This window comes from Neovison vison, chromosome 3, assembly GCF_020171115.1.
Source record: "Neovison vison isolate M4711 chromosome 3, ASM_NN_V1, whole genome shotgun sequence".
NCBI lineage: Eukaryota > Metazoa > Chordata > Mammalia > Carnivora > Mustelidae > Neogale > Neogale vison.
In genome coordinates, this window is record NC_058093.1 from 228,965,788 (window position 1) to 228,990,704 (window position 24,917).

At 48.6% G+C, this 24,917-nt stretch overlaps 1 protein-coding gene across 4 annotated transcripts in view; it reads right to left on the reverse strand.

Annotated features, from left to right (window-relative positions):
* The window catches only part of RNFT2 (ring finger protein, transmembrane 2), a 68,278-nt gene that overhangs the window by 37,949 nt on the left and 5,412 nt on the right, over positions 1-24,917 (reverse strand). For all 4 annotated transcript variants that reach the window (XM_044244197.1, XM_044244193.1, XM_044244194.1 and 1 more), the window contains 4 exons: positions 22,078-22,556; positions 21,616-21,692; positions 18,460-18,560; positions 15,107-15,260 (listed from right to left, as the gene is read on the reverse strand). In XM_044244197.1, coding sequence (XP_044100132.1) covers positions 15,107-15,260; positions 18,460-18,560; positions 21,616-21,692; positions 22,078-22,556 — 811 coding nt within the window. The remainder of the gene's footprint in view (positions 1-15,106; positions 15,261-18,459; positions 18,561-21,615; positions 21,693-22,077; positions 22,557-24,917) is intronic.

The following is a 24,917-nucleotide window of genomic DNA, read 5'->3' on the forward strand; positions in this document are numbered from 1 at the left end:
GCAGAGCCTCTGGCCATATTTCACCCCTTGGAGTCTTCTATTTCCCAAAGTGTGTGCTGTAGACTACGGAGTTCCCCCTTAGACATAGCTTTCTTGCGAAGTCCAAACTGTAAGGAATTAGGAATATAAATAGATTCAAACTCCTGATCAGGGTTGGCTAACTTTTTCTTAAAGGGCCAGATATTATGTATTTTAGGTTTTGGGGGTCATGTAGACTCTGTTTCCACTATTCAGCTCTGCCTTTGCAGCATGAAGGGAGCCACAGACAACACTTCAATGCATAAGCATGGCTGTGTTCTAGTAAAACTTTACCAAAATAAGCACTGAGTCCACAGGCTGGGGTTTGCCAACCCCTGAACTAGATCTTGTAGCATATTGTGCTCCTCAACAAAAGTGTTCCATGGTTAACAAGTTGGAGAAATGTAGAAGTGAAATGAATCTGACTGCACGACTTCTCAGAGACTTTACTGTGTTAATGTGCAAGAAGGGCAGGGGCTGGGGAGGGTGGATAACACTCAGAGCATTTCTCAAAGTTTTCTGACCACAGAACATCTTTTTATAAAATGGTCACTAACATCTCTCTAAGGTCCCAGAATCATAGTTTAGTAAATGGTGTTTTGTTCCATTTGAGTTTGGCCAGATTCTGACTTTCTTGCTCACTTTAAGCTGTAACTTGATAACTGCTAATGTTCTCTACCTCTTTTAAAATAACAAAAATTGGGGTGCCTGGCTGGCTCAGTTGCGTAAGGGTCTGACTCTTGGTTTTGGCTCAGCTTATGACCTTGTGGGTCATGAGACCAAGCCCTGCAGTGGCCTCCAGGCTCACTGTGGAGTCTGCTTGAGGCCCTCTCCCTTTGCCCCTTCTCCCACTCGTATGCACACACTTTCTCTCTCTCTAAAATAAACAAACAAATAAATCTAAAAAAAAAAAAACAAAACCCAAACAAACAAAAATTAACTAAGCAGCCAGCACTTGACCTGTGTTATTTTCATTAATTTTTACAGCAGGGTTATAGGGTAACCTAATATTCCCATTTTAAAGATGGGGGACACCGAGGCTCAGTGAAGTGAACCAAGGTTTCAGAGGCAGAAGTGGGTGGAGGGGATATCTGAACCTAAGTTGAATTTCAGAGTCTCTGCTCTTTTCATGATTCCAGTGTCTCTAGGAAAAGATTATTTCTTGCTTGTCTGTCTTGCTCTAGAATCTTCTTGGCAATGCCAGAGATGGAGGTTTTTTTTAAGCATAGAATCGCAGTAAACATTAGGTAATTCTAATCTTGCTAAAAATTAGTATCTTGGTTGCTGGCTTTCTGTTCTGTTTCGGTGAAGCCTGATGAGGAGAGATGGGTCAGTGTCTTCAATTAACAGCTGCAGGCAGACAGAGCACCTGCTGGGCTCATAGCCTGACCTTATTCACCAGCCAGGTGGCTTTCTTGGGTGACTCTGACCCTTTGTTTTCTCATCTGTAAGATGGGAATTAAGAACAGTGCCCTTCTCATAGTATTGTTTCTAGGTCCAAATGAAATGACACAAATAAAGCACTTTGTACAGTGGATACGTAAAGAGGAAGAAATGCTGAGAAATGTTCTTGTTATGTCTCAAGTCAAAAGAGCTGGGTTTGGGGCTTAGCTTTGCTACCTGTGAGTACACTGACCCATGACAAACAGCTTAGCTTCCCTAGACCTCAGTTCTTTTTTAAAAATTTTATTTATTTTTAAAGATTTATTTTAGAGTGAGAGAGAGAGAGACGGAGCACACAAGCATCCATCTAACCCCTAAGTGGCTCCATCTAACCACTCTGAGATCATGACCTGAGCTGAAATCAAGAGTTGGCTGCTTCATTGACTGAGCCTCCCAGGCACCCCCCTAACCTCAGTTTTATCTGTAAAATAGGTTTAGGCAAACCGGACCATCCCCCTCCCAGGGATACAGTCTGTAAGGATTTGTTTGAAGATGGGGGCTGTAGCAGTGAATGGGACAGACAGGTATCTGGCCCTCAGAATTTATGGTTTGGAGGAGGAGACAATGGCCTGACAAAGCAGTACCGTATGTGCTGGGACGGGGAAAATGAATGAGGGAAACTACCATTGTCTTAAGAGAACTGGGTGGGGAGGTAGTGATAGTTAGGTTGAGTCCTGGAAAACCACAGAATCAAGGGGTCAAAGAGGACTAAGCAATTCACAACTGCTCAAGGTGGCCTTAGAGGAAGTTCTTTGAAAAGCCTTAATCTAAATGTTTCCACAATACAAAAATCCAGGGGGCCCTTACCCCCCCAAAAGCTAACTTTTATACATCGCATGCCATGAGATATGCAACCGGAGCCTTACAACACCCTTTGGGGTAGCATGTTGTGCATTCCCCCAAATTTCCAACCTTGTCCCTTGGGACTGTACTGGGAGAGCTTTCTTCCCTGGGGTCTTATTTACAGGAGGAAAGGGAATTTGCAGATGTCACTAAGGTTACCAACCAGTTGACTCTTAAGTTTATCCAAAGGGAGACTATTAGGTGGGTCTAATCCAATCACATAAGCCCTTTAAAGGGGAAGAAGTCAGGAAGATATGAAACAGGAAGATTCCACAGGCCCTTTTTAGCTAGAAGAGGGAGGAAGTCACAGGAAAGGACAGAGACCGGCCTCCCGGAGCTCAGAGTGACCCCTGGCTGACACCCAGCAACACGGGGTCTTCAGTCCTACAACCATACAGAAATGAATTTTGCCAACAACCAGAATAAGCCTGGAAGTAGATTCTCTTCTAGAACCTCCAGGTAGGAGCCCAGCCTGACCAATACTTTGATTCTGGCCTTGTGAGACCCTACCCAGAGAATGCGGTCAAGTCCGCCAAGCTTCTGACCTACAAAATGGGGAACTAATAAATGGGTATTTTTTTAAACTGCGAAGTTGGCGGTTATTTGCTAGGCATGAACTGAAAACTAATAGCAGTCGGTCCTATTATCATTTCATCTTGTAGATGAGGAAAGGAGGGCAGGCAGAGGCGAAAGTGCAGGGTTGCACAGCTGGTAAGTGACGGAGGGTTTCCCAAACAGGATTTGAACTCAGGCAGTCTGGCTTTTAACCATCAGGCTGTGTTCTCTCTATGTATTTGCCTGGAATGATCTCTCACGCACGAGTTGGAAGCTGCGTGTAGGACATTACTATTTGATTATATAAAGATAAGGAGGATGAAGACAGACACGCATGTGCTTGACTATGTATCTGCTAGCTATGGAAAGATCCAGGGATGATGATTACCTCCTTGGAGGCCCAACAGGTGCCTGGGGGCAAGGGACAGAAGGGGATTTTTCACCAAATTCTGTTTTTGGCATTTTAAACTTCTGAATCCTGTGATTCTGTAACCTCTTTTAAAAAATTAAGAATCCTCAGTAACTTGAGGGAGGGAGAAAGTTGGGACACATCAGCACGGAAGCAAAAAACTCTCTTAAGAGATGGCAGAAGTGTAGGGAAACTCGTGCATGGATGTGCCGGTTTCCTAGGGCTGCCATCGCCAAGTGCTATGGCCTGGGGGGTTCAAACAGCACGCGTCTGTTTCCTCCCGATTCTGGAGGCTGGAAGTCTGAGACGGAGGTGTCAGCCCGGCTGGTTTCTTCTGAGGCCTCTCTCCTTGGTTCATGGATGCCTGTCTTCTCCCCGTGTTCTCATGTGGTCTCCTGTGTGTGTGTGTGTGTGTGTGTGTGTGTGTGTGTGAACAAATAAGGGTGTTAGCGGCATTCCTGGCCTCTACCCACTAAAACCCAGTAGCAATCCCCCCCAACCCTACTGTGACGACCAGCCGTGTCTCCAAAATTGCCAGAGGTCCCCCCCTACAGTCAGGAACCACTGGTTTAACCCCTTCTAGCACCCCCTGTGCAGGAATCTGGGGCAAATGCATCTGACCCTGGAAGAAATTCTGTACTTGTATATAAGAATGATGTGCTGTAAGCACCAGAGCCTAGGCCTAGGCCACAGAGGCCTGCCTCGGCCTAGACAGATGTCTGCTCGGGAGGGCAGGGCAGGGCGGAGAGGGGTGTGCTTGACCTCTGGAAGGGAGCGAGGGAGACTCACTCGGTGGGGAAACCACTCTGAGAGCAAAAGGGCTGGGTTCAGGGCCCAGAGAATGGCGGGATTTTAATAGCACAAAAAGCCTCATGAATCCTCCCGGCTCTCACGTCCGAGAAACCACCTTTCTTAGCTCTTGTCCAGCCTCCCTCTCCTCCCCTGTACTGGAGGTGAGCCAGTGATGCTGACATCTCATGGCGTCTCATCTAATGGGAAGTTCAGGTTAAGATGATTTTGGACTTGGGAAGGGCCTCCTCTTTCCTCCTCTTTTTTTTTTTTTTTTAAAGATTTTATTTATTTATTTGACAGACACAGACAGAGATCTTGTGACAGAGATCACAAGTTGGCAGAGAGGCAGGCAGAGAGAGACAGGAGGAAGCAGACTCCCGCTGCCCAGAGAGCCTAATGTGGGCTCCATCCCAGGACCTTGGGATCCTGACCCAAGTTGAAGGCAGAGAGACTTTAACCCACTGAGCCACCCAGGTGCCCCTCCTCTTTCCTATTCTTATGGAAAAGGCAGAAAGTTAGTCAAATGCTGGGTTCTTTGGAGAAAACGGTTGAGTGAAGCCTTGTGTGGCTGACTTTAACTATTTGACAAGCTAGGTACATCGCCTTCTACCTTCTGAGAACCTCAAGAAGGCTGAGAACCTCAAGATGACCACTTTAGGGATGAGGAAGCAGAGGGCCCCAAAGACTGAAGTCACTTGCTCAAGGTCGCATAGGGAATACATCAAGGAGCAGGGTTTGAACATGGTTTTGCTCAAGGCCAGTGTTTTCTGTTCCATGGAGCTGCTTCCACTTACTAGAGCCAGAGAGCTCTTCGGCAAATACTGGCTTTTATGTCTTCCCACATCTGGGAAATGGGCAGAATGGCAGCTATCTGCTACCTGTACCACTGGAGGTAGAATAAACCCTGTCCTCAGAATGTTCAGAATGTGCTGTCCAATGAGCATTCTATGATGATGGACATGTTCCATGTCTATGCTGCCCAAAATGGCAGCCACCAGAGGTAGCTAGCTACTCAACACCAGAAACATGGCCAGGGCACTGGGGAATCACTCCCTATGGAGCAGAGAGCCCGACTCGGGGCTCGATCCCAGGACCCCGGGCCCATGATCTGAGCTGAAGGCTTTAAACCACTAAGCCACCCAGGTGCCCCCTGATTTAAATTTAAATAGCCGAATGTCGTGGTGGCTTGGCTGGCTAAGTCTGTAGGGCATGCAGCTCTTGATCTCAGGGCTGTTAAGTTCAAGCCCCACATTGGGTGTAGAGATTACTTAAAAACAAAATCTTTATTAAAATAAAATAAATAGCCACATGTGGCTTGTAGCTGTTGTACTGGCCAGCGCAGCCTGAGAATTCTGGGTGAAGAGTATTTCATTCTAATAGAGAAGCAGCAGCACATACAAGCCAGATTTTTAGTTATTTCCACTTAATAGTAGGGGTCAGAGTGTAGGGTATGCATGTTTCTGGAACAAGATTTTTGCCCTTTTAACTACGTCTGGATTAAGTTAATATATAAAAAAAGATTTCACACTTATTTTTATATTCTCAGGGTCTGGGATTGCCCATGTCAGCCAGCAGGTCCCAAATAATGTCAGGGGGACTGGGGTGGGGGGAAAGAAGTGGTCATGAACTCTAGGTTCCAAAGGAAGGCAGTAAAATGGGGGTGTGGTAATGCAGGTTGAGGACAAGCACTTTCAACAGGGTGGACAGGGAGGTGACATGGTATCAGAATAAGTGACATTGGAGCAAGACTTGAATGACGATGGTAAGGAGACATCCATGGGGACACCAGGGCAAAAACTGCCTTAGGTGGAGGGAACAGTAAGTGCAAAGGGCCTGAGAAAGAAGGCACTGGGTGCATCGGGGACACCTCGAGGTTGCCGGTGGGCTGGTCCAGCGTGAACAAGGGACAGAGTCATTGAGGATGAGGTCAGACAGCTGGGTAGGAGTCAGAGCAGGCAAAGCTAAGACGTATGGATTATATAAGTTATCTGGATTTATAACGACAAGGGGCTGCTCTGGGCATCCAGCCCGTGTGATGGTTTAGGGTTGAGGTTGCTGGCCAGTGGTTGCCATCCTTAACCCCATCCCCATCTCCGCTGGCCAAAGAACACGGCTCTCCCGGGAGGCCCAGGTGTGAGAAGATTCCCGACAGGTGTCTGGAGGCACCTGGGAACTGGCGGCTCACCCAGCCTCACATGCCAGGGACCACGGAGCCATCAAGCAAATCCAAATGCCACAAGCCCTTCCAGGATCACGATTATCATATTAAAAACCAACCGACCCTCTCAGAGGATGGCATGAAGGCACAGGACAGAGCATCTGTGCTGTGAGCCATTAGGGGTCCCTGACAGATGTGCTCTTTTCTCCCTCCCCCCTCCCAGCTGCAAATGAAGACCCGTCCTTTTCTTCTGCCCAGACAAGGATTGATGAGGATTCGGAAGAGCACTCAGACAGGCAAGGAAAGGCTGTGAACCTTTTCCAAGCCTGTAATTTATCTTGAGGAAACTATTCACATCACTTTTTACAGGTTGGATTATGCTCTGACCTGGCACATTAATCTCACCGAATAAAATAATAATAATCAGAGAAAGGGAGCTGGACAGTTGCCAGGGAGGCATTAATAATTGTCGCCCACCCTTCGGTGGCACAGGGAAAGGGTGTCGGGTCCCATCCCCACCCCCTGGCCCCCAGAAGTGCCTGTCTGAAGGAGAAGGAAGTGAAGGAGCCTCGGTCTGAACTTGGAATGTTGTCTAGATGGTGTATGGGGACCCCTCTCCTTAATCAGCTCTGAGCAATTTCCCAAACCACCCTAGGGAGCGTCCACAGAAGGGAATATGGCTGAGTAACTCAGAGTAGGGGGTTCTGCAGCTAAACTCCCCGAGTTTAAATCCCTGCTCAGCCACCTACAAGCTGTGTGGCCTTGGGCTATACCCCCTTAACCTCTCCCTTTGCTCGTTTTCTCCTCTGGAAAACATGGATAAAAACTACCTGTTGGAGTGTAAAATGGTAAATGCTGTGGAAAATAGCTCAGCAGTTCCTCAAAAAGTCAAAGAATGATCCCATGACCCATACAACAGAATATGATTCAGCCGTAAGAAGGAATGAGGTCCCGACACCTGCTACAAAATGGAAGAGCCCTGAAGACATTATGCATAGCGAAGGAAGCCAGGCACGGGGTCAGACAAGAGATGATTCCACTTATATGAAATGTCCAGAACAGGTAAATCCACAGAGATGGGAAGCAGATTAGTAGTAGCCGCCAGAGCCTAGGGGTGCGTGTGAGGGACTGACCATGAGTGAGGTGGAGAAGGCTCCATTTCAGGTGACAAGAAGGAACCAGACAGAGGTGACAGGTGCACATAACCGTGAATATATTGAATTGTAGACTTGACAATGATTATCGGTTAACTTCATAGTCTGTAAATAGGACTTTGGTAAAAAAAAACAAAAAAAACCACAAGAACAGCAGCACTTGCCTGGTAAGACAGATGTTGGAAGGACATGAATGTCTGGCCCATTCAGAGGGCTGACTCCACATGAGCTGGTCCTACTGCTAGGGGTTAACTGTGAGGTTTGTGATCTTTGGCATGTGACTTCCCCCAGTTTCTGCTCCATGACAAGATATCAACATCTGTTGTCCCAGGATTAAGACTGAGTGAGACGTCTTCTGTAGACTATGAAGTCCATGAGTACGGGGATTTTTGTTTCCTTTGTTCACTGATCTATCCCCAGTGCCTAGAACGGTGCCTGACACACAGCTGGCATTCGGGCAGTATTTCCTGAATGACATCACCTAACACAAAGCCTAGCTCCTGGCAAGTGCTCAGTGATGCCAGGCCACATTTATTATCATTAGTTTGGCTTCCAGGTTTCTTTGAGGCTCCCTATATGGTCCTTTCCAGCATGTAGAAGTACTACTTTGCCTTGTGGATTTCTGTGTCTTCATTAGAGTTCTTTGGATAGTTACCAAGTACAAGAGGTTTGAGCTGAGCTGGAAAAGGAATTTAAGCTCTCACTGCTGGTATAAGAGGAGGTGGTGAGATTTAGTATAGCTGGCTAGACTATCAACTTATTCGCTGAACCATTCATCTACCCACCTGTCCATCAGTCCATCAGTCCATCCATCCATCCATCCATCCATCCACCCTCCCACCCACCCATCCAGCCATCTAATTCATCCATTTATGGATACATCTATTAACCCATACATCTACCCCATACACATATAATAAATGCTTCTGAGCACATATCAGATGCTGGCGACCCATTGACAAACAAGCTAGATGCATTCATTTCTGCTGCCACAGAGGTGACAATCAAGCAGAGAAGGTGAACAATTAAGCCAGCAATCATAGTCAGGGTGGTGAGTGCTAGGAGGAATATAGGGTGCTCTGGGAGTCCTCCTCAGGGGTGCCGTCCCTAGCCTGAAAGGCAGGGAAGGTTTCTAAGAGGCTGTGATCCAAGGAGCAGGAGTCAATGACAACATGAAGCAGGGGACCAGTCTTTGAGGCAGAAGGACCAGCAGGTGCAGTGGGTAGGAGACTGGGCACCACATAACCCCCTTTGGAAACTTTCCAATCAGTTATGGCTCAGTGCCTCGGGCATCTTATCTAGAAAACAGGGTAAGGAGAGCATTGGCCACATGTTGGTACCAGTGGGTGTGTATACAGACAGGAAAGAAGTAGAGTCTGGCTGATACATAGAGAACAGGGTGAGGCGCAGGGGGGAGGGATAACTAAGTGTAACGAGAAGGCAGGTGGACAGGTAGGTGGGACCAGCGGTGGAGAGCTGCAAAGCCTTGCCTGCCTCCTCTCCAGGCAATCACCAACCAGCCCCTTGTTTCATCCCATATCTATTAAGACTCTTTATCTTTGCAGTCTCTCAAGCAAGGTTTTGTTAACATCTCAATTTTCCACAAGATGCAATGTGTTCAGGGACACAAAATGACTCACCCAAACCCCCATGGCTAGAATGCGATAGGGTCAGGAGAGGCCCAGAAGCTCTGGCCTGTGGTCCATTCAGTGCCCGGCAGGTGATCTCCTGCAGTGGCCACAGCCTTTGGACTTAGAAGATATGGATTTTTACTCTGATTCTAAAACTGACTGGTTGGGCATCTCATACCTCACTCAGTCTCAGGACAGTCAGTGAAGAAATGTCGAAAGACCCCTGTTCCCTAGAACCTGTGGATGTGACCTTATCTGGAAGGGGGGGCTGGTCTTTGAAGAAATCATTAATATTCTTGGCATGAGGAGAACATCCTATATTATCCAGGACCCTAAATGTAATCATCTGTATCCTTATAAGAGACAGGGAGAGGAACGCTTCATACATAGAGAAGGCCACGTGGCCACAGAGGCAGAGACTGGAATGATGAGGCCACAAGCCTAAAACACCAGCAGCTACCAGAAGCTGGAAAAGGCAAGGAATGGATCCTCCCCTACCATCTGGAAGGAGTGCGGCCCTACTGACAACCTTGATTCCAGCCCAGTGACACTAACTTTGGACTTCTGGCCTCTGGAACTATGAGAAAATGAATTTCTGTGCTTTTAAGGAACCGGACACACAGTGATTTGTTATAGCAGCCACAGGACACTGACACTGACTTTTCCATCTAGAAAGAGGCGGTAATGAATTCCCTCTCAGAGGGCTGATGAGTGCCTGAAGGGAGTCAGGACATGGCAAAGAATCTAGCAAGAACCAGGCTGTACTGTGGTAAAGTAACCATTAACTACCTGTTTTCCTTACCCTTCTCCCACATCCACTTTGAGGTACAGCATGGGCCATGAAGCTGGGAGGACCTGGGTGGGAAGCCCAGCTCCAGCACAAAGTGGTAACAGCCGTGGGACCTGAGAAGCCATCTGTCCCCTCAACCTCCCATCTCCTATCCATCAAGGCGAGTAATGGGAACCCACCTAAGAGGAAGAGCAAGAGGCCACATGAGGTAATTCATCCATGAAGGGCTCTTAGCAGAGAAGTTTCAGGTACACAGTTGCTACTCAATAATTGTGAGATATTATTATTATTCCAGGCAGTCGATGCTGAGCTAGCTTCTTCATGTGGCTGGGTTCATGTCTCTTGCCCTCAGTGGACACTGAAAAGTTTTCCCATCTGATTTGTGTCTGGAGATAATCGACCAAAAGGCACGGGGCCAGGACTGCGAGAGACTCCAGTTTCTCCCCCATGTCGCTCAGCCATCTGTTTACAGAGCCCTACTCTACGTGCACCGCCATGCTAGGTCTCACAGACAAACCGGGGGGACAAAACGGAAGAGGGGACGAACTCCTAAAGTTCTGTATATGGGAAGATGGAAGTGAACTTAATAACCACAGAAACAGGTAATCCCAAAATGTCACAGTGCTATGAAGGAGAAGGTTCAGGAATCTAGAAGGGACTTTTGAGTGGAGGCCCCCAAGGACAAGCAGTTAGGGCCACCCCCCGACCACAGCAGCCCAGGCTGGGGAGAAGCTCGGACTGAAGCCAGTGTAGACACAGCAGCAGCCCCTCCTCCTAAAGTGTGCAATTTGAGAAGCCTGTTACCCCCACCCCTGTGAAAGCACCACCACAGCCAAGACAGTGAACATATCTCTCAGCCCCAGGAATTGCAAGCCCTGATCTGCTTTCTATCACCTTCCATTTCCTAGACTAGGCACACTTTTTTTGGAGTATGGGTTCTTCCACTTAGCATAACTGGTGACTATTTTAAGATTCGTTTATGATGTTTGTATCAATTCAGTTGACCCTTGAATGATATCGGCATTAGGAGCACTGGCTTCTGTGCCATCAAAAATCTGCATAGAACTTTTGATGCCCTGAAAACTTTACTAAAAGCCTACTGTTGGCCAGACGGTTTACCAGTAACATAAAGCTGATTAATACATATTTTGTATGCTGTATGTATTTCACACTGCATTCTTACAACACAGTAAGCCAGAGAAAAGAAAATGTTAAGACAATCATAAGGGGGGGGGCGCTGGGGTGGCTCAGTCGGTTAAGTATCTGCCTTCGGCTCAGGTCATGATCCCAGGGTTCTGGGATGGAGTCCCGCCTAGAGCTCTTTGCTCAGCAGGGAGCCTGCTTCTCCCTCTCCCTCTGCCTGCTACTCCCCTGCTTATGCATTCCCCCTCTTTCTCTCTGTCAAATAAATAAAATATTTTAAAAAAAAAAGGAAAATCATAAGAGAAAATACGTTAACAATCCTGTGCTGTGTTTATCAGAAAAACTTCGTGGGCGCCTGGGTGGCTCAGTGGGTTGAGCCGCTGCCTTTGGCTTGGGTCATGATCTCAGGGTCCTGGGATCGAGTCCCGCATCGGGCTCTCTGCTCAGCAGGGAGCCTGCTTCCCTCTCTCTCTCTGCCTGCCTCTCCACCTACTTGTGATTTCTCTCTGTCAAATAAATAAATAAAATCTTTAAAAAAAAAAAAAGGAAAATCATAAGAGAAAATATGTTAACAATCCTGTGCTATATTTATCAGAAAAACTTCGTGGGTGCCTGGGTGGCTCAGTGGGTTGGGCCGCTGCCTTCGGCTCAGGTCATGATCTCAGGGTCCTGGGATCGAGTCCCGCATCGGGCTCTCTGCTCAGTGGAAAGCCTGCTTCCCTCTCTCTCTCTCCCATCCAAGTACTAACCAGGCCCGACCCCCTCTCTCTCTCTCTATCTCTCTCTCTCTTTGCCTGCCTCTCTGTCTACTTGTAATCTCTCTCTGTCAAATAAATAAATAAAATCTTTAAAAAAAAAAAAAGAAAAAAGAAAAACTTCGTGTGTAAGTGAATTCTTGTAGCTCAAGCCTGTGTCATTCAAGGGTCAACTGTAGTTCATCCCTTTACATGGCTGAATTGTATTTTGTGGCATACAGACACCAAAATTTGTTTCTCTGTTCACCTATTCATGGAAATTTGGGTGATTTCCGGTTTATGATACTACAAATAAATATGAACATTCACACAAAAGTCTTCAGAAGGATGTGAGCTATCACTCCTCCTGGGTGGATGTCTCTGGGTGGGAAGGCTGGATCCTACAGCAGCTGTATCTTTCACCTTTTAAAAAGCTGCCAAACTGGCTTCCAAAGCGGATGGTACCACTTACCCTCCCACCGGAAGCGGATGAGTTCCGGTGCTCCCACAGCTCTGCCCACACGTGCTATGTGGTGTGGTCTGGCCTTTCCACCTTGGCCACCATCACCCACATGCTTGGCACCTCACTGTGGTTTCCATTCCTAAAGACTGATGAGGCCGAGCATTTTTTCAGGTACTTATTTGCTACTGGTAGATCTTCGGTGAAGATCTTTTGGCTGTTTATTAATTGAAAAAGAGTTTAATACATCTACTCTTTATAAAGGGGTGGTCAGGGTTTAGGGAAGGCACCCAGGGGTAGAGAAACTTCTACAGGCAGGGAGTTATTATCCCCTTAGGTTGGAAGGAGTGAGAAGAGGGTGTAATTATTAGCCCCCGACAGAAAGCTGTCTGCGGAGGGCTGCCCATGGTGGGAACTGTGTGTTCAGAGCTGTTTCCCATGTCTGTGAAAGGGGATGGTAGAAATAACAGTACCTACTCCATGGGATGGTGCAGATTCAATGAGCTTATGTGTATAAAACACTTAGAACAGCAATGACCAGAAAGATGTCCCCATCCTGATCCCCTAAAGCTGTGAATGTTACCTTCCCCAGCAAAGAGGACTTAGCAGTTGTGCCTAAGTTAAAGATCTTAGGATAGGGAGATTACCCTGGATTCTCTGGGTATTCTCAGTGTGTATAGTGTATCTGGAGGGGCCAGAGGAAGACATCCAGCACAATTATTATCTCCATTTTACTGACAAGGAAACTGAGGCACGAGAGGCTAAGTAATCCACCCGAGGTCACGTAGCTAAGAAGGGGTATAGCTGGGCCTGAATGTTGACGTGCCCGATGCTAAAGTTCACGTGTCTAACCATCGGGCCACGCTGCTTCCCACTGTCAAGTCCCTGTTGCCAACCTGGTACTTGGCATGAGCTCGGGGGGCAGAGGGCAATGGTGATGATGGTTTAGGAAGGGCAAGTGGGGAGGCATCTCAGGACTTGCTGAGGTCTGTTGTTGCTCTTCTTTCTTCCCCAGGTCTCTTTTTTGTCTTTATGCCATTTTAGATTCCCTGGTCCTGCCTCTGGGCATCAGACCTGTGACTTCATCTAAGGCAACCACCCTAGCCTAGATTTTGGTTCACTTGAATAAACCATGCGGTGGGTAATGAAGGTGAGACGTGGGGGCGGGGGGGCAAAATCAGACTCAGACTGCCCTGGTGTGAAATAAGAAGAAATATCTCTACTGGTCTCCACCTCCGGTTGCTGACAATGAGCTCCTAAATCCCTTGGAATTTCCTGGAGTATCTTTGGTTCTAATGAGGTGATTCCTGGTAGGCTTCTACAGTGGGGCTGGTCACTAGAAAAACCACACCGTGATAGAAGCTTAGGACTTTCAGCCCTACCTCCCTTATTACAGAGATGGGAGAGGGGCTGGAAATGTAATGATCGATCACGCCTATGTGATATGGCCTCCATAAACATCCCAGTCATGCAGGGTTCTGAGAACTCTGGGGTTGGTGAACATGTCCACAAGCTAGGGGAGTGCTGTACCCCAACTCCATGGGGACAGAAATGCCTGTGCCCAGGACCCTTCTGGACCTCACCTTATGTGCCTCATCTGGCTATTATTCCTCAGTATCCTTTATCATACCCTTTATGATACCATAAGCAGGTAAATGAAAGTAAGTATTTCCCTGAGTTCTGTGAGCTATTCTAAGAAATGACTGAGCCTGAGGAATGGGTCGGGGAACCCTGATTGATAACCAGTTAGTCAGAGCACAGGTGACAGTCTGGCCTGGCAGCTGGTACCTGAAGTGGGGTGGGGACAGTCTTGTGGGACTAAGCCCTTCCTGTGTGGGATGGGATCCTATCTCCAGGCAGAGAGTGTCAGAACTGAGTTGAACTGTAGGACACTGAGCTGGGATCAGAGCATTGCCTGATGTGTGGGGAAACCCACACATGTGGTGTCAGAAGTATTGAGTGTGTGAGAGAAGGGACATGGCAGTGTTATTTTGATGCGCTTGGCCAATGGCTTTGGGCTCTCAAGATGGACAGCCAGTTCCAACCTGCTCTCCTGCCAGCCAAGGCCTGTGATGAATTCTGGGCTTTCTGAAGTTGAAAAGATGGCTTCTTTTAGAGAGTGGAAAGTAGGAGTCTTCAGAAATTTTTTAGTGCATCTCCCTCTGCCCAGATTCCCTGCTTCAAGTCTTCTTACAGAGGCACTGGCGTTAATTAACCCTTAAAGATGATGTCTTTTCCCAACTCTGCCCAGTCCTCGTAACTGCAAGTTATCTACCACAACACCTGCCTGTGGGCCTTTCCTGCAGGCAAAGCACCCCTGCCACCACACCCCAGCCTGTGGTGTGGCAGGCATCCCTAATCGATCACGGAGTTTGTTTCTTCTGAGCCTCAGTACCCTTCCCTTTAAAAAACAACACTCCTAAAGTCACAAAGAGTTGAAACCTAAGACAGCCATCCTTCCCTGGGAGAAGCAGGACCTAGGGCAGGTCAACATGCTTTCTTCCTTTCTCAGGTGACATTTAGATGAAAATCGCAGGAAGAGCAGTTTTGAACAATGAAACTCAGAAGTGCCCTTGCAGGGACACCTGGATGGCTCAGTCGGTTAAGCCTCTGCCTTCTGCTCAGGTCATGATCCCAGGGTCCTGGGATCGAGTTGCACATTGGGCTCCCTGCTGAGCAGGGAGCCTGCTTCTCCCTCTGCCTCTGCCTGCTTGTGCATGCACACACACGTTCTCTCCCTGACAAATAATAAATAAAATCTTAACAAAAAAAAAAAAAAAAGTGCTCTTGCCGAGTAGAGGATGGTGGTGACAACAAAGAATACGCTTGGACTCGGGGAACAATAAGGGGTGGGTGACAGGCTCTGTTTATTTCATATGGTGGCATCAGCTATGCCCACACCTCCTCTTAAGGTGCCCCAAGTCCCCCATATGATCGGCGTGACTGGGACTACCTGTGGCCACAGCCAGTGCCTACCTTGGACTTGACGGCCAGGATGATCTTGGGCAGGGCCACGACGAGGCACTTGAGGGCGATGGTGACATACTTCAGCACAAAATCAGCAATGCCCACAATCCACAGCAGGTCGAAGAAGTCCAGCGTCTCCAGGTTGGGCTTCAGGAATATGAGGCTGGTGGAGGGGTGGGGGAGAGATGGTTCAGAGAGTCCAGACGCTCGCTTAGGATCCCTGGCCCTTAGCGGCTCCTTCTATCCATTCTGGGAGCCTTGTAAGTATCTGTAGACAGGGCCCTGAACTGGGAATCAGACATTTGTATCCTGTTCCTGAATCTGCTACTAACTTGCTGTGGAACCTCGGGTAGGTGTCTTAACCTCTCTGAGCCTCCATTCCCCTAAGGGCTCTGCAGCGAGGTTGGCCAGGAGCCTCATTAGTTAAGGTGTCCTCCAGTTTTATGAGTCCACAACAGGCTTCAATAGAGGAAGCAAAAGGGAGGGAGGCAGTAGGCTGGCCAGCACTATGCAGGGAGGAGGACAACGGATGTGCAGGCACTGTGCTAAGCTTTCTGCTCACGGTGTCTCATTGTCCTGCCTGGCGAACATCGCTTATTCCCACTTTAAAACTGAAGCACAGAAGCTTGGAGAGGTGAAGTAAGTGGCCCAAGGTCACATGGCATGATAAGCTTATGGGCATTGATATCAGATAGTCCTGAATTTGAATCCAATTTCCTCCATTTATTGGACCCTGGGTGAATAATGTTATCTCTGTAAGCCTCAGTGTTTTTCTCTGCAAAATGGGATTCATTCCCTCCTTCACACTGTTATTGGTGGGATTCGATGAGATAACAGACATACTACAGACCTGCCATGGAGCAGTGAAAGGAACAGCAGCTCTACGAGGTAGGCACTGTTAACGACCCCATTTTGCAGATGAGGAAATGGAGGCACAGAAAGATAAAGTAACATACGTAAGGTCCACAAATACTAAGGGACACAGGTGGATGCGGACCTGGGTTGTCCTGGCTATAGTTAGCGCTTTCAATCTTTACCCCATAGCAGTGCTACTCAGAGTACGTAAACCCAGTCTACCCGACTTACCCAGGTAAGTTAACCTCACCCTCAGTTTTTGCACTTACCTTGTTAAACACAGACAACAAGCCATTCTCCAACTTCGACCACACTTCGAGTCACACACTCTCTACTGTCTCTGAGAGTGATGATATTATTCATAATAATAACATAATAGCTAGGATATCTCGGCTGTTTACATCATTGCTGGCTGATCCTACAGACTTTACATGTCTTATTTCATTTTCCCAAAGACCCTATGAGGCAGGTGCTATGATTATTCCCATCTGAGCTCGAGAAACTAGAACACCAAAAGGTATAGTCACTTGCCCACAGCTCTTGGGCTGGAATGAAAGCCAGGATAGGAAGCAGCATCCAAACTGCACTGGTCCACTTACTTTTCCTCCTGCTGGATTTGAGGCTCTGAGCGAAGGCCACTCCAAGTCCTCTCTGTTCCCCGTAAAGCAAGGAACAGTGCACACAGCCCAGCGAGGATGCTTTCTGAATGCTTCTGACCTATTCTGCTGGGCTGGCAGGAAATAGCACAAACTGGGCCCTCTTATTATATAAAATACAATATATATAAGATATACATTATACACATCTCCCGATACCGTCCATGTCCTTTCGCATTCTAGTCTTGTCTCTGGAGGATGCCTTGCTTCCAGGCTGGAGTGGTCATCCACGTCATAACTCAGGGAGAGGCCGGCAGCTCTGAGTGCCCTTTGTCTCGCTCCTGTCCTACCCTGGGACCCTGGGCTGGTTGGCTCTGCTTCTCTATTACACTTCTGGCGGTACAATGACCATCTGCCTCCCGCTTTCATCTCACAAACACCAGCTGGTGTTAGACTCACCTGTCTGGGTTGTAGTTCACTAGTTCACCATTTTAGGTTTTTTTTTTTTTTTTCCTGTTTTTGCTTTTTGGAGAGCCAAAGTGTTTTTGTAGACTGATTGCTAAGTCCACTTCCTTTTTTTTTTTTTTAAAATATCTCATTTATTTATTTGAGAGAGAGCACAAATTACGACACACACGCATGGCGGGGGAAAGGGCATAGAAGAAGAGAATCTTAAGCAGACTCCACACCCAGGGCAGAGCCTGACATGGGGCTTGATCCCAGGACCCTGAGATCACGATGTGAGCAGAAACTAAGAGTCAGATGCTTAACAAACTGCCCCACCCAGGTGCCCCAGTCTACTTATTTTTAACGTTCACTATTAACTTTAATGGACTTTAATTTATCATGAAAGAATAGTATTAATTATGAGAGCGTTATGGTATATCCGGGTTTCAGTTTACCCAGAACTCTTCCTGTATTATAACATCTGGCCTTCCAAATAATTAGCCTGTCAGGTAGATAAGGCAAGAATCACCTGGTCCCGGTTTCACAATGGGGAAACTGGCATAAGGATTTTCCATTATTTGCCAAAAGGCACAAACCTGTTAAGTGGAAGGATGCTGGTCATCAGATTTCAAATCCTAGGAAGATTCAACCTCACTGTCAAAGACTGCCTATCAGGACGAAGACTCATTAGGAAAAGCTTCATGAAGCCGCAGTTTGCCCACCTGTGAAACGGGGCCAGCAATACCCTGCTGGGTCACTGGGAGGGTAAAATAAGATAATGGCTATGGGTATCGCTTACAAACACACTCTAGACTGATGACATTATTACGGAAAGGGGCTCAACTCTGTTGCTTTTCTCCCAAGCTTTTCTCTTTCTGCGCTGCCAGTTTGACACAGCCCTGGTTCGATGGGGGCACAGAGGTCTGAGCCTGTGAATGTGATCATGCCCAAAGAATGGCATGAGCTGGGAATTCATCCATGTTTCTGGGAAACGCTACCTCCTCCACCCTCCACCCACCAGGACCTTGATAATCTGGACTAGACAATAATGCAGTGTGTGCGATGTGTCTTGATGCCTTAGAATTGACTCCCCAAATTGCTTTTATGGAGGGGTCCCAGAAAGCGGAGAAACTGCCCGTTCCTCAAAGTCCATTTTTAAAAGGGACAGACATGATTTGGAAGCCTGGCTGGAGTTTCAGCCTAGTCCTACAGGCCCTCCCTGGTCAACCCTCTCCCACCTACCCACTGCGTGGTTACTAGGAATCGTAAATCACACATGTGGCTTGCGGTGTATTTCCACTAGAGAGCTTTGCTCCAGCACACATATATATATATACATGAGAGGGTGGAATTGAAAACTTAGATGACACAGAGCCGCGCATCGTTCTCAAGTAAAGGAGCTATGAACCCAGCAAAGAACCCCCCCACCTTCCCGCCACAGGTCAGACCCCCCTGCCCACTCACCTGTTGTACAGCTGTTGGGAACTGAACGTATAGAGCACATACAGGGTGTTCCCCGCCAGAAAGGCCAAGATCCACAAGATGACCAGCACCGATCTCTTTTCCTGGAGACAAAGCAAGAGACTTGTAGGGATGCTACAATGTCAGAGGTGCACATCGCAAAACATTCCAGAATGTTCTCCGACAAGTGGCCACTTTCCCTTTCTTAAATGTTTAGAAGAAGTAGGGCTGATGGTGAAGGGAAGGGCACTGGCATCTTCCCATCCCACTGGAGCCCAAGGGGTGGTCCCAGAGAAGGTGACAGAAATGTGGAACCTACTATGTGAAAAAGCAGGAAGGTTCTACGGTTAGCATGGATTCTGGAGCCAGACGGCCTGGGTTCAAACACTTGATCTGTAACCGCAGGGTTGGGCAAGTTACTGAAACGCTCTGTGTTTCCCTCTCCTCATCTGTAAAATGGGTACATAGTGGGACTCCATTAGAGTTGTGAGAACCGCTTCACAAGAAATGCTTAGAACGGTGCCTGCATGCAGTCAATGTTGGTTCACAGTTCCTGTAAGAAAATCTGTAAGGACTGGGGACACACAGAGCGGGGAAACAGTTCTTGCTCAAGGGCACATGTGTTATGCCTCAGTACCCTCACTTGAAAACGAGAGTTCTGCTAAGGAGGAAGGAAAATCCAAAAATGCAAACTTTCAGTCTGGTATGGGCTCGTGTTTCAGAATCACCAAATGGCAGGATGTAGGATTCAGACTATACAACCCAGCAGCTGATTCAGATCTATAGGCTGGCCAATTCTCCTCTCCCTTTTTCTAGCCTGGACATCGGGGTTATTCTCCTGGCCTGACCGTTCAACGCAGGGCCACGGTCACAGGGTTCAGTTCAAGCTCACACACGTGGCCAACAAAGTCTTTCCCCAAATCAACCCTATTTCTTTCTCCAGCCTCATTTCTGATTAGTCCCCAGAAAGCCAACTGGAAAACCTTCTTGGTTTCCTGTTTTCCCACAGCTTCTCAGACTGAGAGCCATTCCGGGGAATACACAGAGGAGGGGCCGGGCAGGGTGTGCTCCTGCCTGTGTAGTCTGGGAGACTCACGCATACCCCTGCGCTGCTGATTCCCAAAAGCTCATCTTTTCCTGGATCAGGGCAGCTGCATTGCTGGAATGAAATGAGGTCATAACTTTCTCAGTGTAACCTTCCCTGTGGTTTTGGTAAATGCTCCACTGTCTCCAGACACAGCTCAGTGCCTCACGCATGGTTACAGAACACATTTCCATAGGGTAGACAAAATAAAGGCATCTCCATCCACCCATTATTCCAGGAGCGGTCAAGGTTAATGACCCTAGAAACCACCTCCAACCAAACAACTGCTCTTATCCATGTGAATGATCTACTCAGCGGCCCTTCTTACTCCAATAAATAATGGATTCCAGTTTAATCCCCCTGTAAATCCAAACCAGAGGTGGAATACGGAGAATTAGCAATGCCCTGAGAAGCCAGACTCTGAAGGACAAAAGGGGAGAGTTCTCCAGCAGTAAGCTGATATTTCTAAACTTACTAAGGGTCATGCAGAATCTCTTTCATGGAAAACGTGTATAGACAGGCAAAACATCAGCTGTGTCTTCACAGGGTTCAATGATTTCTACCTACAACACCTATCCACGGATAGAGGCATCCTCTGAGCCCTAAAATTTAAGCTAAGGCACCATTTGGATGTTTCTGTATTTGAGAGAGAGCCCCCCAAAGTGTGCTACCATGGTACTGTTCAGCCTGCTGTTCTAATAACAGCAGGAGTCGTCTGTATGAAGAAGATGAGACTGAGGGTCAAGAAGAACCTATGGTTCCAGGCCCAGCTCTGGACCTCAATGTGCTCGAGTGTCAAGGGGAGACTGAGCTGCCTTCTGTGTCTCACAGAGGCCCAGATGGTTTTAAGAAAGCACCAGAGAACGATGGAGAAGGACCAGAGAGCATGGTGGCTGTTAGGGGATCACACGCACAGAAGGCATAGGCTTATTAAAAGTAGCTCAATTAAGTGTTTCCTGTATGCCAGGCCCTGTGCTAAACGCCTCCTAACACTATCTCATTTGACCCCCCCCCTACACATGTATGAAGTTGGTGTGAATGGTTCATTTTCCAGGGTGGCACCGGAGACTGAGATCACCAAGGTAACCTATCCTAGGGCCTGTATGCTGGTGGCCAGAGGAGCTGGGATTTCAGCTGGGGGTGAACACAGCCTGTGGGCCTGAGGCCTGGGTTGACAGCCTGACACCACCACTTTCAGGGACTGTGTGACCTCATACACAAGGCACTTAGTGTCTCTGAGCCACTGCTTCCTCATTGGGAAAATGAGCTAAGAAGGATTCTGCCTCCTTCCTGGGCTGCTGAGACAAATCTGCAAGATGAGCTCCGCCGGCCGCCCAGCTGTGTGCTTGGCCTGGTTAGTGCTGCACGGAGGTTAGATGGGAATTTGGGACAACGGTGGTGATGCTGGATGGTGAAACTGGTGGACCCAGTTTCAGCAGGATGGCCTCAACCGTGGGGGTGGCCAGGTAGATAAGGGTGCTTCGGGCACATGGGGGAGACACTGCTGTTGGGAGGGTGTGGGAGAAGGACAGCACAACTGGGGATCTGCCCAGGAGTGGCAAGCAGAAGAGTGGCCTCCTGGGGACGGCCCATCCCAGTCCCTATCACCTAGTCCCTACCACCTGTGGCTATGTTAGTGGAATTTAGATGGTTAATCACCTAACCTTGAGATGGGGAGATTCCTGGATTTTCCAGCTGGGCTGTGTAAAAAGTGTAATCTCAAGAGTCCTTAAAAGCAGAAGTGGAGACAGAAGGGAGGGTTCTCAAGTAGATGTGACTAGGGACAGACAGATGGGCACAGAGGTGTGGCGTTGTGGGTTCGGAGGAGGCAGCAAGGGGCCACGAGCCAAAGAATGTGGGTGACCTCTAGAACATGGGTAAGGCGAGGCAAGGTAATCTCCTTTGAACCCTCCCAAAAGAATAGTCATGTTGGCAGCAGATCTACACCTGGAAAGATCCACTTTGGACTTCTCATCAACAGAACTATCAGGGAGTAAATCTGTACTGTTTTAAGCCACGGGGTTTGTGGTCACGTGTGACAGGTGCCTAGGAGATTGGATCGCCGGGTGACTCACCTTCAGAGAGACCTGTTCTCGAAGTGTAGAGTTGGCGTAGGCGAAGGTGCTGGCCATCCCGATGCACACGGCAATGCCTGCGGGACAGAAGAGGTCTGCTGCCATCCTCTCAGACTCCTCGGGCCTGGCCCTAGCTTACTAGGCACCGTGTGCAACATCACAAAGTCACTATCCTCTATTCCTTTATTGCCAAGCAGCAAAGGAAGTTTCTGCAGGGCCAACGACAACCCCCGCTGGACAGAGGATGCCACAGGCTCAGAGAAGGTGAGTGACTTGTCCCAGGTCAGACAGCTGCCCGACCAGGCTTGCCATCCAGGTCTGACTTGGAATCCCACACTCTTAAGCACTAGGTACCATGAAGGCCTCTGCAACCCTGCCCTGGCCCATGGGATGAAGGGCCCCCGACCTGACAGGTGAAGCCCCAGGCTGCCACACCTGCGATGACCCCACGCCTGGACTCACCGAGCTTGTGTTGGAAGCACACTTTGGCCAGGAGGATCAGGATGAAAGGCAGCCCCTTCTGGAGCCAGCAGACCACAGCCTTCAGCTCGGACAGGGCAGGGGCAGGGGTCCCTGGCTGCTCGTCGCCCCCCTCATCCGAGTGGGCACGGTGGTCCCCACCCACGTGCTGCAGCAGCGAGCTCCCACGGTGGCCACTGTGGTGGAAGTGGTGGTGGGGCTGGCGGTGGTGGTAGGCGCCCCCCTCGCCCCGGCCCCCAGCCTCCTCCCTGGACGCAGGCATCTGGATGAACACGTCTCCGCCTCCGGCCGACGCCCCCAGCACCAAGCTGGATGGGAATGGGGTGGTGGGCAGGCTGCCCGCTGGGAGGCCAGGGAGACCGGAGAAGAGCGCAGGTGGGGAGGCCGACTCTGCCTTCAGACTTTCAAAGACACCGCCTTCATCCACGCTTGCCTCAGAGCTGAGTGCTTGGCTGCGATTTCTGGGCCAGGGAGGAAAAGAGAGCCCCATCAAGTCAGTAGGGAGAGAAAGACGGCACCCCCGTAGAGGATTGGGGAGCAAATAGTATCCCAATATTGTTGCAGACTGAATTGGCCCCCCCCACATTCCTATGTTGAAGCCATAACCCCTGGACCTCAGAAAAGCAACCATATTTGAAGATGAGGTCCTTACAGTGGGTGATTAAGTTAAAAGGAGGGCTTTAGGGTAGGTCCTGATCTAATATGTCTAGTGCCTTTACAACAAGAGATTAGGACATGGACACACACAGAAAGATGATCATGTGAAGATGCAGGGAAAGGAGGCAGCCATCCACAAACCAAGGAGAAAGGTTTCAGAAGAAACCGACCCGCCCACACCTCTATCTTGGACTTCCAACCTCCAGAATAGTGACACGATAAATCGCTAACTTTTAAGCCACCCAGTGTGCGGTATCTTGTCACAGAAGGCCTGGAAAACTGAGACAGAGAGCACCAACAACAGGGTCATAGTCTTCATGGAGAATTTACCCTGTGCCAGATACTTTTCTAACGGCTTCCTGTTGATTGAATCATGACACCCTCCCATCAACCCTGTGAGTTAGGTACTAATACAGCCCCACCTTACAGATCAAGAAACTGAGGCACAGAGAAAGTAACATGTCCTGAGTCACACAGCTGGTAAGGGACAGAGCAGGAGAGACTTGACTTTAACTCCAGAGCCTGATTTTTTTTTTAAGATTTTATTTATTTATTTGACAGATAGAGATTATAAGTAGGCAGAGAGGCAGGCAGAGAGAGGAGGAAGCAGGCTCCCTGCTGAGCACAGAGCCTGACGTGGGCCTCAATCCCAGGACCCTGGAATCATGACCCGAGCTGAAAGCAGAAGCTTTAACCCAATGAGCCATCCAGGCGCCCTCAGAGCCTGCTTTCTTTACTACTCTACTCTACTGAAAAGCCAACACAGATTCTATGATTCTAGAATAACCTCAGGAACCCAGGGACCCTGGCCCTGTATTATTATTATTATTTGGTAACTTCCAGTTTCCAAGAGGGCCCGGCCTTGGTCACAGCTGGTATTTGGAGGGTAGCAGATAGTAATCTCAAGAAGAGGGCCGCCTGGGTGGCTCAGAGGGTTAAGCCTCTACCTTCAGCTCAGGTCATGATCTCAGGGTCCTGGGATCGAGGCCCACATCGGGCTCTCTCTGCCTGCCTCTCAGCCTACTTGTGATCCCTCTCTCTGTATCAAATAAACAAATAAAATCTTTAAAAAAATAAAAAAAGAAGACTCCACAGAAGAGCCCACATTCAAACCCCAGCCCCGTGCTTTCTAGGGGCCTTAGCAATCTGGCACTCACTTTTCTCACCTGAAGGTGGTAGAAGCACCATTCCTATACAGAATTCCTGTGTGATCGAATTTAGCACAGCCTTTTCAGTGTACAAGCCCAGAGCAGGTGCTCAATTCATGGGAACGATGACCTCAAATCTTTCTAGAGGGACCCCCAGGGCCAACTGCCTTCTCTAGTTCCAAGCACGGCCTCCTGTACTGACACCTGGCTAAGGGTTCTGTGGCTCTCTGAGAGATGTTGTGGAGGAGCAGAGAGCCCAGAATTACCCCTACGAGAATGGAGAGCCCCAAACCAGGTATGCTCTGCACCACACCCAGGAGGTCTGGAGGTCATCTCTCTTGGGCTTGCCCCCTTTTCAAATGGGAGCACGATGTGGAAACAAGAACTGATTTGCTAGGTGTGCACCTGTCACACCTGTTGGGGGAGGAGCCTACCAGGGGAGGAGCAGAGAGCCTCCCTCCCCTCACTCGCCCCCAAGGCACCTCCCAGACCCCTAGGGTACTTAAAATATGTCACGACCTCACTGATGTGAGAGCTGAGTTCCAGCCACCCTCTGTGGTCCCCACAACCTGGGGCACGCAGTAGGTAGTCAGTAAACATGTGCTAGCTTTCATCCAAGGGCATCACACTAGACTGTATAATCTTTACATGGAGACCGGGATCATTTAAAAAAACACGTATTGGATTATTTCACTGTCCCACTAAAAGGGCTTCCCATTCTAAACTTCCTTCTGCAGGCTCACATAAACACTACCCATGGGGACGAATATCATTCCCATTTTACAGATTAAAAAACCAAGGCTCAGAGAGACAAAACTGTCAGATGCTCTGGATGCTCTGGGTCCAAACTCTAATGTCATCATGTGCCTTGTTCTCACTGCCCAAGGGCTTCCTACCGCAGGGTCTTTGCACAGACACTGGGATGTCTTCCCACCCCCAGCCCATCCCACCTGGGTCACCTATGCTCATTCATCAGATTGCAGCTGAAATTTCTTCTGCTTGGTGGTATCCTTCCTA